The sequence below is a fragment of the Lontra canadensis genome, unplaced genomic scaffold, assembly GCF_010015895.1.
Source record: "Lontra canadensis isolate GAN:19392208 unplaced genomic scaffold, GSC_riverotter_1.0 scaffold30, whole genome shotgun sequence".
In the NCBI taxonomy this organism is placed as follows: Eukaryota; Metazoa; Chordata; class Mammalia; order Carnivora; family Mustelidae; genus Lontra; species Lontra canadensis.
The window spans coordinates 6,314,295-6,328,450 of NW_022631024.1; the positions used below are offsets into that span (position 1 = coordinate 6,314,295).

Consider the following 14,156-nt stretch of genomic DNA (forward strand, 5'->3'; position numbering starts at 1 on the left):
AAGAAGAAGAAGAAGAAGAAGAAGAAGAAGAAGAAGAAGAAGAAGAAGCAGCAGCAGCAGCAGCAAGGTCTCTTCAGAAGATCAGGCAGAAGACCACACCAGAACTCTAGAAACTAGACCAGGGAGCCAAGCACTGGGATATAAGCATAGAGTGGAATAGCAGAAGGGCTGACTGTATGCTAGTACATTTGATCACCTGCTGCCATGCTTAAGATTCTGTAAACTGATGCCAGTTGCTCTTAGGAGACAGTCCAGAATTCTCATAAGAGTTGTAAGACTCTTCCTTATATGGCTACATGATACTCATATATTCTGCCCCTACCCGTTCCCATGCCCATCCCCAATTCTCTTCCTTCTCTCTCTTCCCATCTTCTCCTCACACCAATCTTCTCTCTCAATCTCTCTCTCTCTCTCTCTGTCTCCCTCTCCATCTCCCTCTCTCCTCCTTCTTCCTCCTTCCTTCTCTCTCTCTCTCTTCCTCTGTCTCTCTCTCTCTCCCCTCTTCTTTCCTATCTCTCACTGAACTGGACCATTGCATGAGCTGTTACTCCTTATGGAACCATTTTCCCTTCCCCTCTTTGTTGAACTCTGACTTATTGTTCACGACTCCTATTAAACATCACAGCTTCTGGTGCTTTTTGTGACCTTCCCCCTTCTCTGTCAATTCTAGGTTAGGGGTCCAGGCTTTATATTCCCATAGCATCTTACACTTCCCTCCTTAACATGAATCACACTTAAAAATTAAAGCCTATCTTCCTTTCTAACTGCCAAGCTTCAAAAAAATATCTGTTGAAGGAATGAATATAGAGTTGAACTCTAACACCTCCAATCTCTACTGAGTAAGGACAATATTTTCTCCAGATCTTGCTCTGAGATTGAATTTGCAGGTGGTAATCAAGAAGCTGCAGCTGCTGGGAGAGGTGTCCACATGAGCTCAGAACTGGGCATGTCCTGCTGGCCTCAATTGCCACGTCAACATTCAGTGAAGCAGACTCACTAAGTCCTTGCCTTGGCAACTCTTTCTTAGCACATCAATTTTCTGCACCGTTTGAAAGAAAGAAAAGAAAATCCACTCCATATTTTTTTCCCACTCATTTAAACTGAGTATTTCCTCCTATGGCTGCCTTCTGCTCAACCTAACTTCTGAGAAGACTCTCCTCCAAGGTGCTTTCAATTTGCAGGTGTTCCTTGTGCTGGAGGTGGGTTTTAAAACAAAAGTTTGGTCCTGTTCAGGACTGCAGTGTCATCCCTAAATGCACCAGCTCAGAGCTCACATTGCCCTTCCTGGGTGGGTTGCTAAGCAACATCCCTGCTTGCCTAGAAATGGGGTGAGGCTATAGCAGGCTTTGTCAGCGACGACCCTGGGAATAGTTGTCTGGGGCTTCTAATCTTCATTACTTCTCTTACCAGTTAGGTCTTCCACGCTCCTTTTCTCAGATTCTATTTTTATAATTTAAAAATAATACCATCTCTGATCTCCCCCAGCCCCTATTTTGGGTTTTAAATATGTGTGTTTCTGTGAGTTGCCTGTGAAATTTTGGAAGTCAGTGATTCACCTAAGTCCTCCACCCAATTCCTGTGCGGCAGACAATTCCAGAGGAGCAACATATGCAGCAGGGGAGCCCAAAGGGCATCATGAGGCTCTAATTTCAAGTTCTAGTCTTGAGCCAGGCCTGGCCCAAAAGAAAAATGAAAGCTAACTTTTACTGAGTGTTTCCTGTGCACCAGGAAGTTGTGAATAGGTCCTTACCTGCACTAACTCAGGTAAAAGTAGAAATTGGGTAAAAGAAACTTTCTCACCCAACATGAAGAAGTGGGACTTGGTATTCTCCCCATAGGACAGATGGAAAAACTGAGGTACAAAGAGGTTGAGTAACTTTCCAAGGTCACCAGGTTCATAAAGGGAACCAAGAACTGAACCTCTTCTGCCATTAGATCTCATGCTGCTAACCATTCCCTCTTACTGCTGCATTTTGTGCTAAACGAGTAAATCAGATACATGTTAAATACTGGGACATCATAGATGCTCAGTCAACCTTATGTGACTTCTTTTCCTTTTTTTGTAAATGTATGCTAAATCCCATTTCCTAAGACCTGGCTGACCTTACAAGGTTAGAAGGTGCAATAGGCTTTTATAGTCTTCTTTCCATAAACACTGCTTGAGATAAGACTTGTAGTTTTGTTTTGGAACATTTAGAACCCCTCATCCCAATATAGTTGATAGAGTTTATTCATCCTACCTTTCTGTCCATGAAGTCTTTGTGGCACTGTAAGAGAATTGATTTACATGTTATGGCCGAGGATGACAATACCAGGATGGGAGATGCAAAGAGATTGAGCAACTAGTGTGACAGCAGGAAGCTGAACAGGAACAACGGGCCCTGCCCACTGTTTCTAGAAGTCACTCTCGTCCTCCCTTTCCTCCTAGCGCTCCCCCTAGTTTTGTGAGTCTACGGTGGATGGACCTGGGATTGGGTTTTCAGGAGCCTGGCATCAACCAGTTCCAGTTCTACCCACTATGTTGAAATGTGGGAAGTGACCCAGCTACAGATCAAAGGCTTTCTCTTCTTATGAGAGCCGTGGGGAACAGACGCAGTTTTCATCTCCTGTTAACCATGTGTTCATTTTAGTCCCTCGACACTGTGCTTTCCCAGAGAACAAGGTGCAAGTCAAAGGTACTTTGCTCAAAGAGGCGGTGGCTCTACCTGAAGCCAGTAGGCATCTCTGAGGTGCTTGGGAAGGAGTAAGAAATGCATCTGGGCTCTGAGACAGACCTTGCCCTTGCAGATAGAAGATCTGTTCTGAAAAGCTCACTGCTCCTGTCCTGTGGCTCTCTGATTTCGGTAGTCAGTACATTTAACACTATCTGGATACCCTTGACTCTGACTCATGGAAAAACTGAATAGTTCTGCCTTAGAGAAGTGGTAGCAGGTACCGTTTAAGGTCTGGGTTATTCTTATAGATAACTTCAACCATTTACTTGCATTTACAAGGCACACTGGGTGGCATAATTAGGAGGCGCCTTTGTGGGCAATGACGAATCATAATTCCATCACTAGCTGTGGGACCACAGACAAGCTATCTCATCTTCCAGAGACTCAGTTTCTTCGTATGTAAACGGAAGGGAAAATTGGATCCACCTCATTGATTTGCCGTGAAGTTAAGTGAGATAGCTGGCTTCAAATTCTTACTCCAGTGGTTGGCTGGTAAAATAAGCTCAATTGATTTTAGCCATTATGCAGATTATTAATTTGCATATCTATCTAAATTGTATTTTTATTTATGTCACTTATGTACCAAATAGATAGGCATCCTCTATGCCAATCATTCTTGTAGGCCCTTTAAACGTACTTGATTCTCATAACGACCTTATTAGAAAGGACCCATTAAGAACCTCATTTTTACAGAAGAAATTGAAGTAGAGAGAGGTTAAATATCTCAGTCAAGTTGCATAGGTAGTGAGTGGCTGAGCTCTAATCACTGTTTCCTGCTCCATGTCTTCTGGTCTGTGTTCTCAGCCACAGCACTCACTGCCAGTTACATTCTCATGTCAGCAATAACGTTGAGTGTAATGGTTCATCACTAATCTGGGAATTGGGAAATTTGAGTTCTAATCCTCGTTCTGTCAGTGCCTAATAATTCAGGAAAACCCAGCTCCCAGGGTTTAAGCTCAGCATTCTGTTGAACACCAACAAAAGATCAGGTGACATTATTATTAATTTATAATTATGTGTTATACAATTAACACCATATAATTAACAATCCCTTGGCAGTGTTTATAATCATCCTCTAATTTATAAGACATTACAATTTCCTCACTTGCACAGACCTGAGACAAAGTCAAACCGATTGCTGGTCCCTGGTTAAGGCTTACAGGGGTCACTTGACAGAGACTATAGCAACCCCAGATGACATCAACACTGAAATTTTTTCCTGCACCGTTGGTGCCCATCCTTTGTCCTATCATTAGCTCTGAAGCTTTCATTTAAATTTTTTATCAAAGTCATTTTCTTCATGGAGTATAGAGCTCCGTTTAGAAGTTTTCTCAACACTGTAAGACCTTGATTGTGGAGAGGCTCCTCATTCATTCTTAGGGAAATATTGGAAAAATTGGTGGAGTCAATGCAGATTTGAGGACACCTTCCAACCAAGGAAGTTCAAGAATGGAGGTAGATACTTAGAGAGCAACTCAATTTGTGATTCATGAAGCTCATTTGTTTATTTCAAGTTATTTAATGGAGTTCTTTTTTTCCTTTTGCTGATTTAACACTGTTACAGACTAAATTTTTGTGTCCTCCTTTACACTCCCCCCCAAAATTCTTATGTGAAATTCTAACTTCAGAGGTAGTGGTATTAGGAGGTAGAGAGGTGCTTAGGTCATGGGAGTGACGCTCTCATAAATGAGATCAATACCCCTATAAAAGCCCCCAGAGAGCACTCTTGCCTCTTCTGCTATATGAAAGCACAGTGGGGTGACAGCCTTCTGTGAACCAGGAAGTGGATTCTCACCAACACCAATCCTGCCAGTGTCTTGATCTTGGACTTCCGGATTTGTGGAAAATCAGTGTTTGTTGTCTAAGCTACCCAACCTATGGTATTTTTATTACAGCAGACAGAATCTACTGAGACAAACATCTTCTCCTTCAAACTTCATGTACCCTATACTAGGTTCGGTGGACAAGACTCTTTATTCTCTGATGACATCAGACTTACCAAAGCATCCCTGATATCCTTCAACTACAGTCATTGCTTTCCAGCTTAGAGACCTCTTTCTTTTAGTTAGTACTTATAGAGAATATATCTACTTAATACATTTGGAATTTAGTATATATTGGGTTTTATTAAAGTGACCATAACTGCCATTTTCCTTAAGATGTTTCTTTATATTAAAAACTGCCTTCCTTGAGGTGCCTGGGTGGCTCAGTTAGGTGAGTGTCTGTCTTTGACTCAGGTCATGATCTCAGGGGCTTGAGATGGAGCCTCACATAGGGTTCCCTGCTTAGCAGGAAGTCTACTTCTCGCTCTGCCCTTCCTCCTGCTTGTACTTCCTCTCCTTCTCTCTCTCTCAAATAAATCAATAAAAACTAAAAAAAAAAAAACTAAAACAACAACAAACCTGTCTTCTAGGATACTTAGGTGGCTCAGTGACTGGGTAAGCATAAGCCTTTAGCTCAGGTCATGATCCTAGGGTCCTGGAATGGAGCTCCTTACTCAGTGGGGAGCCTGCTTCTCCCTCTGCCTGCTGCTCCCTCTCTCTGTGACAAATAAATAAAATTAAAAACAAACAAACAAACAACTGCCTTCCCTGAGGGCAGGATTCTGCAGTATAAGCTACATTATCTTCATATGTGATCCTAGGCCAACATATACTTGAGATAGTGAAAAGGGAACTAAACTCATGCTAAGTGTTCCAAACCTATAGAATCACTTTGAGTATGACTCCTCATCTCCAAAAGCTGAAGCTTAAATTTTGTAAAATAGAAGGTTTAACCTAGATCTGAGGTACTTACTGAAGGTTTGCAATCTTCCAGAATGTCCAAGAAATGTCATCAAGGGATCTATGAAACATTTTTCAAAAATGTATCTGATGGTACATTTTTTACTGAGAAAGAGCCCAGAGTTTTCACATTTCTCAGAGATCTATAATTCCCCTCAAATTAATTCTTTGACTTTTGAGGTGATTTCCTGTCCATTAATTCAAATCTGTGCCATTCTTTTCCTTCCATTCATCTCGATTTGTGAATCTATTGAGAAGGAATGAAGATTCTGAACTGAAGTGGACAGAACATGTACCATATGCCTTGATTCAGAATGCTTACAATTAGATCTGATAGAGAAAATCAAGGAGTGACCTTATTTGTAACTGCAAGCCCTGTTAATGATTTGGAGAGAACAAAGAGTTCCTTTTAGGTTCTTAGGGTTGATGGGGCAGGAACCACTAATACTCAGTTTCCAGGAAGAGAGTGATCTGCACTCAACCTGAGCTCCTTAAAACCATCCAAGGATTTGAGTTGATCCTCAATTGGAAAAATCCCCATATATAAGATGGTGGTGACTTAATAAGAAATATATATTATAACAGAATATAATCGCATGCTATAGTGTATATATATGTGTGTGTGTGTATGTGTGTATAATAGTATAGATACTATATATTATATAGTATATTATGTATGTGTGTATATCTATCAAGAACAGTATGGGTGTGAGTTTGTATATCCTATTAGTTTAAATGTAATCGGGCTATTTCTTGATTCTTCTCTTGGATAGGAGATTGTGCTACACGACCCTTCACTTCGTGATAATGGAGGGGGAACTGTAATCATGGTTATTGTTGAAAACTTGTAGAATAACTTTAGGTATAATTCCTCATCTCTAAAGGTTGAAATTTTACAGTTCTTTATTGATCCCATTCCCATTCTGAGTCTATGGTTGTATGTGTCCACACTTGTCTCACTTTCTTTGTTAAATTGACCTTTAACACTAATAATGTATATTGCCTTAAAGTCTTTTTGACTGTTATTAACAGTGCGGCATCAGCTTATTTTTAGTTAATATTTGTCTAGCATATTTTTGTCCTTTTATTTTGAAACCTTCTTTCCCTTTATTTTTTAAAACTTATGTGTAGTCCGACTACCTGTCTTTCTACTCACTGGTTTTGTCCAATTACATTTATTGTGATTATCTGTATAGTAAATTTTGTTATTATGTCTATGTAGCTAGCTATTTTAATTTTTTTTCTCCCGTTTCTGCCTTTTTAGTTTTTTAATTTTCGTTTTTTAAAATGTGAACATTATACAAACTATCTATTATTTTATGGGTTAATCACTCCACACTCTCTGACTCTATGATTCCTCCCCCTGATCACTTATCACCATATAGTGGATCCGTATTATTCTCCCTTTCTTTCCACAGAACAGAAACTAGGAGAAAATGTTTGTCATTGAGGTAACTTTATCAGCATAGGAAACCCAACAAGATACTTTTACATTAAAAATTATATTCTTGGATTTGAATAATCCCAAAGCCTCTTTTCTTTCGTTATGTCCATTTGTTTTACTTCCCAATCATTCTTCCACTTTGTGACATGCAGTCTCTGTACAACTACGATTTTAATCATTGAAGGGAGCCTTGCTGTTAGTATGACCTCTTCTTGCCCTCCTCTTTGAAGGGGGCAGATATGCCAGGGTCCAGAATTTTCCAATGATTTTATTTGATAGCTAATTAATGGCTTTCTGCAGTTTCCATGGCAATGCCACGCTTTGCTGCCAGGCCTTATCCAAATGGGCATTCTGTTCACTCTTTTGCCTTAGCATCAGCATATTAATCAGACACCATAGGTCCTTGGTTGCTGCATCAAATTGGTAAGACACTAATTGAATTAAAATCTCAGTTGAAGTCTTCAGGCTTCTCTTCCTCTCAGCTGGAGAGGAACCTTGTTAGCTCAAAGGGCCAGACCCAAGCAGGAGACATTGGAAAATCCACAGAACTTTGTGTCCTTTTATATAGCAAAGTATTTTTCTTTTGCCTTTGAATAAATATTTTGATGTCTGAATCTTTTTCTCTCCTTGAAAATTTCTCTATTTTCCTGACCTTTCCAATCATTGGACATTGCTGTGTTCTCTTTGAAATATGAAGTGATGCAGTCAGTATTTTCAAGGTGAAGGGAAGAGGATTTTCCTGCACATACAACTGGTGAAGTCTGGGAATGAACTCAGGTGGAAGGCCCTAACAGAATTGTGATTAAGAATTAAGCAGCAAAATGCCTCTGAAGATTGCCTAGTGATCTGTTAAGTGCGAGTACAGGGGTTCCTATAGCATGAGTTCTTGAAGTGCTTGGAAGGTAGAGATGAAAGGAAAAAAGGAAGAGAGGCCACTGAGAGGTGGTCAGTCTTAAATTCATTTAGCAGGTCATTATTTCCACTTCTCATACAGTCTTAAAATCCTCACTGTCCTTGTTAGGCTTCCCATTTAAAACCACAGTTTTAAAGCTGTTAACTGACCCTCAAATATACCATGCATATTTATCCTTTGTATAAATATTTTGCATTTTCTCTTCCTTTGGCCCTTCGTCTTGCTATTTGCCCAACTCTGATTCACTTCAACACTCAGAATAAACACGCCCACATAAAGCTTTGGCCAACCCCATTAAGAGAGAAAATAACTTCTCCAGGGATTCTCTCCATGTGCCTGACCCCACGATAGCACTCATCATGGTGTACTGTAATTATTGTTTATTTTTTCAATTTGGTTCATATGTCTGTATTTTTCATTAATTTGTGAGTGGCACAAAAGTATAGACCATGTCCTTACAAATTTTTATTTCTCTGACATACCCCATTCATCTAATAGGCATTGAAGAGATGTTTGATGGTTTGCCAACCTTCTGCAAAATCTTATGCTTGAAGAATATCTGTGATGTGATCTCTGGCATGAAAGGATTTCTAGTCTAAATGAACAATGAATCCTCAAAAGCTGAGGTCCAAAAACCTGTGTGCATGTGAAATGCAAGTTACTGTTAAAGTCATTATCAGAATATATGCTAATTCATGCTAAAAACTGGAACACTAAAGTTGGAATTTACCACTACCCCCCAAAAAAGACTTAATCCCCCCAACTCACCGCCAACACACACACACATACATAAACACACACTAGGTAATTCTTTACTTCTAAACTATATTAGGGATGGTGTAATCTTTGAGTCGTATTATCACAGACTGTGGTGACCTCTGAGATAGGTCTTTGTATTGTATCCAGGAAAGCATTAACTTGAGAGAGAAATTCACATTCCAAAACTGGAGCCAGGGAGTGGAAGGTATGCGAAGGCTGGCCAACGTATGGAAGAACAATCTAATAACTAGATTTGTTTTATAACACAAAATGGAATGAACTTTATTGTTCCCTTTCAGCAGAAGAGGAATTCAAGGAACGTGGAAGAGCTAATCAGCTTCCTGTCGCTGGAATGGTCAAGCCAGTAAATGGCGGTGATCTCCCTAAGAGGGTAAGAAGAAGATTTGGACTGGGCAGAAGTTTAAACCAAAGGAATTCCATTTTTTTCTTTTGACCCTGAAATTGGTGATACTATTTCTCTGACAATACAGAAACGAAGATTTGGATGTTCAGAAGCTCCTCTAGTAAGTACCACCTCACCAAGAAGATAAACATGGAGATCTTGAAGGCTAAGAAGTGGTATCCGCCCAAATCCTCTACAGGAGTGCTCTGAAATAACTTTTCTTTCTTGAGTTTCTCCTTTCAATTTAACTACGAAGTCCCAAAACAAGGCCTCTCACCTTCGTAGATGCCAAGGAAACGGCAGTGTTATAATTTGTGTGTACATGCTGTGTGTGTGTGTGTGTGTGTGTGTGTGTGTGTGTTCGTTTGTTCTGAGTTTATCAAAGGATCATTTTTTTCCCATACTTACTTGGGGAAGTCTGACTAGTAGAGCAATGCCATGTTAGAACTGACCCCATTTTAGTTTATTGTGTTTATTGATTTTTATTTAAACAAAACTTTAATATGCAAAGGACTTCTAGGCAATCTGAGACCATTTCTTTTTAGAGAGAGTAGGTGAGAGGGGTTTTTCAATTGAAAGAAAAAAAGCTATCAAAACAACCTGAGACAGCTTCATCCCCTGGCAGTGTAGCTGGAGGAGAAACCACGAAGTGGCTGGCGTGATTTAGAAGGAGGAGCGCTGCCAAGGGAGTGAGAAGGCAGAGTTCAAATCCTTATTCAGGCCGTAGCTATGTGTGGCCACGGGCATGCCATTTTCTCTCCGTGCCTATTTCACAAACTAAATCAAGGAGTGTGACAGCAGATAACTGAGGGCCCTTATTGTTTTCACACCCTGTGATGATGTATCTGTTTCTTCCTTGCAAACCCCGTTACTGTCCTGCTTCAAACAGCTTCAGTTTATTCAGAATGGGTAAGATAGCACGGTCATCACATCCCCACCCCTGTGCAAGAATGAGTCAAAAGAACCACAAGGAATTAGGCATAGAAAGGGAAGAAATCATAACCCAAGAAATATCTTTATCTATGTCCATTTCCTCCCACAAGGAAAAATGGCAGTGTCGGTTGTACATTACATATATCTCTCTTTCTTTTTAGCATTTAATCTTAGCACCTGCACAGCAGAGATCTTGGCAATTCATTGCATATGCTCTCCCCTTCTCCCCCCACCATACAGCACCTGAGGCCTAAGAAGCAACCCCTCCAAGCTCCTCCAAAGGCTGAGACCCTTCTTCATGACAGAGTATAGAGATAACAAACATGCCCGACGGTTTTATACAGTTGCTAGAACGTTTTCGTTTCCAACGAATGAAGACTCTTCTTCCTTTTCTTTGAATATTAATTACATTTTACAAACTTGTGTTGTGTTTTATTCTGCTTTGCTTTGTTCTGTTACGTTTGTACAACAAAAGGGAAAGCCCACGGCAAGGAGTCTCAGGTCAACAGAGCTTGGCTGTCATCTGGTCCGACTGTTTGAGGATCTCGGTGTTGTAGAGGTCCAAGGCGTGGTTCACCCTGATGATCTCGCTGTTGGTCAGTTTCAGGCGGTGCTTCAGCATACAGGAGAACAAGTCCAGCTGGGGCTTCCCTGGGGCCACAGGAGGGGCCAGGCGATTAATTCGGTCCCGAATATCCAACAAGAGGAGCATCACAGACGAAGAGGAATAGAACTGGCCACCTTGCGTGTAGGACTGGTTGACCTGCTGCACGGCGCTGCGAAGGAGGTCGGCGTTGAACCGCAGGCTGTACCCAAACACCTGCACATCCGAGATCTTGATGTAGAACTGCCTCTTGGAGGGGTCGGACAGGTCCACGGGGCCCTGGCCAGTCTCGTTTCGCAGGAGGGTGGGTAGCCGAGTCCGACTACGTAGGTAGATGTGGACCGTCTCGAAAAACGTTTTCCACCGATTGCCCAGCAAGAGAGTCCAGTTGTAGCACTGGCTGTTCTGGAGACGAATCTTCTCCCAGCGCGGGTAGCCGAATTCCCCGAAGGGCATGTTCCAGCCCTCGGAGTGGCTCCCGCTGAAGGGGTTGACATAGACAAAGAACATGGGGTCCAGGCTGCTGTTGCGCATCTGGCAGATGCGCATGGACATGCCGATCACCATGTGGATGAAGTCCATGCGGTTCTTGTTGCTCTTGAGCGTGAGGGACATGCGCTTGCGCCACCGCGGATCGAAGAACGTGTCGAGGCGGATCTCGTTGCTGATGAAGGTGGTGTGGACGTAGAGGCGCGAGTCCATCTTCTGCAACAGGTACTTCAGCTCCAGGTCCTGGAAGTCCAGGTCGGTCTCGAAGCTGATGAACTGCTCGCTCCGCTCCGAGTCCACGTTCTGGGGTTCGCAGCGGCCGCGGTAGAGCTTGTAGCCCTTGTTGCAGGAGCCGCAGAGCGAGATGTTGGCCAGGCTGCACATGGCGCAGCTGTTGTTCCCTCCTATGATGCAGGGGATGGGGCGCTGGCACAGCGTGGTGCTGCCATGGCACACGCAGCTCCTCTGGCTCTCTAGGAAGGTTCCCCAAAACCCGTTCTCGTTGCAGTAGAGAAGCGACTGGACCCTCGCGAGCCACTGCTGAATTGTCCTGGGGGATAGAAGGAAAATGGAGACTGTTAGCCACCAGGGCTGGGCTGGAATAAGTGTTCTTTGGGGTCCCTCCAGCTCCAGAATTCTGCTATACAGTAGCCCCAAAGGAGTTGGATCCAGGAAATTAGAGTGTCCGAACTCAAAACACCCCTGCGAGATCAAAGCAGACCGCAAAAATCAGCCACGGAGAAGAACTCAGGGGTTTGTGTGTTTGATGGGCATCACGTGTTTCAGCCCCCTTCCCAGATTCTGCCCAGGAGGTAATATGACATCTGACCACTTCGAACAAAAACGAATTATAGTCTGTGTTACTCTAGAGATCACCTGGTGCTTCCACATTGATGATCTTACGTGATCCTCACACGTAAGAAAGACGTCATCGCCCCCTTCTGCCCCCATGCTCCAAACTCTCGGTTCAGTGTGACTTGCATCACAGCACGGGTCTCTAGGTTCTCCCTTCCTCACGGCCCCTCAGCACTTTTACAAACACTACCCAAGGCTGTCTCCTGGTTCCCGCCACCGAAACGTTCCAGTGAAGATAGATACGAGATCAGATAAACAGCAGCAGCAGAATAGGGAAAAATATGGAAGGCGGTCAGCTCAGTGGCCTCTCATCTTTCCTCATTTCTGTGCGAGTCATCTCTTGGCCATCTTCCATGCTACAAAGAATCCCTTACATGTGTCTGGCACTTTTTACCCTGCACAGGGCACATCTGCTTCCATTCTCTCACTTGAGCCTCACAACAACACCCTGAAAATAGCTTGGGACTTGAGGTCAGTCAGAGATTGCTTTAAGTCCCGGCTTCTCCACTCAGGAGCTGAGGCGGTGCTGGGCGTTTTCGTTCACCTCCCTAACTGTCACTACCATGCAGGGCTGTGGTGAGGACATGAATTTTTATGCCAAGCCTTCTCCCCAAACCCGTCTGGTATTAAGGAATCGATAAAAGTTAATTCTTATTATTCCTGCAAAGGGACTCTCAGCTCCATTTTACAGATATGGTGAGAGAAGCTCAGAGGTGATGTGAAGGACCCAAAGCCATACAGTGAGGGAGTGGAGAAGTCTCCTGGCTCATTGCTATTCGTTTGTTTTGTTTTGTTTTTAAATCTGTAGAGAGGGCACGGATTGCATGTAGCACTGGGTGTGGTGCAAAAATAATGAATACTGTTACGCTGGAAAAAAAATAAAAAAAATCTGTGTCAAGCAAGAGGCCAGAAAGTCTGTCTTCAGGCCACAGTGTGCTGTGGTAATGTTGATGACGACAGTGATGGCGATGGCAGAGGTTCGTGATCTCCATTTTAGGAGCCTGGGAAGAGAAGCCCTCCTGCATCGGACTGCCTGGGGTAGGAGAGGTCAGCAAAACCTCAACCGTACTGCCTGCACCCTGGAGCCACGGCCACCAAGACTGTGAGCCTGAGAGTGAAGAGCAGGTGCATTGGCCCAAGCAGAACCGAGTTCAAAGCTCAGTCCTGTAACTAGGGACAAGTCACTTCGTGTCTCTGAGTCTCAGTATCCACATCCGAAATGAGAGTGATGAAGCCCACCTTCAGCAGTGGTGGGGTGGAGGGGGAGAGGACCGTGTGAGAGGATATTTAAAGCATTCAGCACGGAGCCTGGCGTAGCTCAATTATTAAACAGGTAATAATAATAATAATCACTCTTATCCCAGAGAATAAGCTATTCCTTTGAAGGCACTGAGACACTCTCAGGGATTTCACTCTCTCCCTGGAGTTTGAGGGAAACCATTTTATTCTATGGGACATTTGAAAGTGGATAGCGTTGGCACGGCTTCTCAGAACGCTCTGCTTTAAATGAGTTCCTTATCAACTGAGAGAAAATGGAGGAATAATTAGCGCGCTCCTTGAAGCTGCTCTGCCTTTTAAATCCACGGAACCACCCGCCCCTGGCAGTGAAACCTCCCTCCTGGCGTTCTGAGCACGGTGGGGAGACACCTGCTCTCCCTGTCCGCTTCCCCTCCGGGCTGGAAGGCCTGAGAGGGAGAGACCTGCCCTCCCTTGAGCGGCTCAGCCCCCAACGTGGATCTCCCACTGTTTGCGGCATGAATGAATGCTTGCTGAATGACTGAACCACAAAAATTAATATTTTCCTTGTATTTGTCATTAAAAAAAAACAAAAAACCGACGTCTCTTTTCTCCCCTCCGGGCTGCAGAGTTCGTTCCCGATACCGCCCACCCGCACGGCTCCAGGCGTCCCCAGCCTCTGCTTCACGAGACCAATCCTATTACAGCCTGGAGAACAGCAGCAGGCCCAGCCTTCAGGAAACGGAGCTGGAATAACAATGAGCCCCGTGGCTCCCACCTCCCCAACCAGAACATTGACTGAATATTGGCTCTGAGTCATCTGATATTTTTGTGAGCCGCAGGGGCCCGCCACACGTCTCTGATTGCACGGTTCCATCTGACGAGAGCGTCATTCCAAAATGCCTCTTTCAAATGGCCCACACTTGCCCCTGTCACTCCCTCTCCAAGTGACAGGACAGTACCCCATTTAGAGCTCCTCTGTTCCCATCTGCGAGGCATTCTATAACCCCGTCGAGCACCCCC

General features: G+C 43.5%; 1 protein-coding gene across 1 annotated transcript in view; it reads right to left on the reverse strand.

Annotated features, from left to right (window-relative positions):
• Positions 1 to 9,990: 9,990 nt before the first annotated feature.
• The window catches only part of BRINP1 (BMP/retinoic acid inducible neural specific 1), a 170,616-nt gene continuing 166,450 nt past the window's right edge, over positions 9,991 to 14,156 (reverse strand). The window contains exon 8 of the mRNA XM_032865723.1: positions 9,991 to 11,592. Coding sequence (XP_032721614.1) covers positions 10,452 to 11,592 — 1,141 coding nt within the window. The 3' untranslated portion in view covers positions 9,991 to 10,451. The remainder of the gene's footprint in view (positions 11,593 to 14,156) is intronic.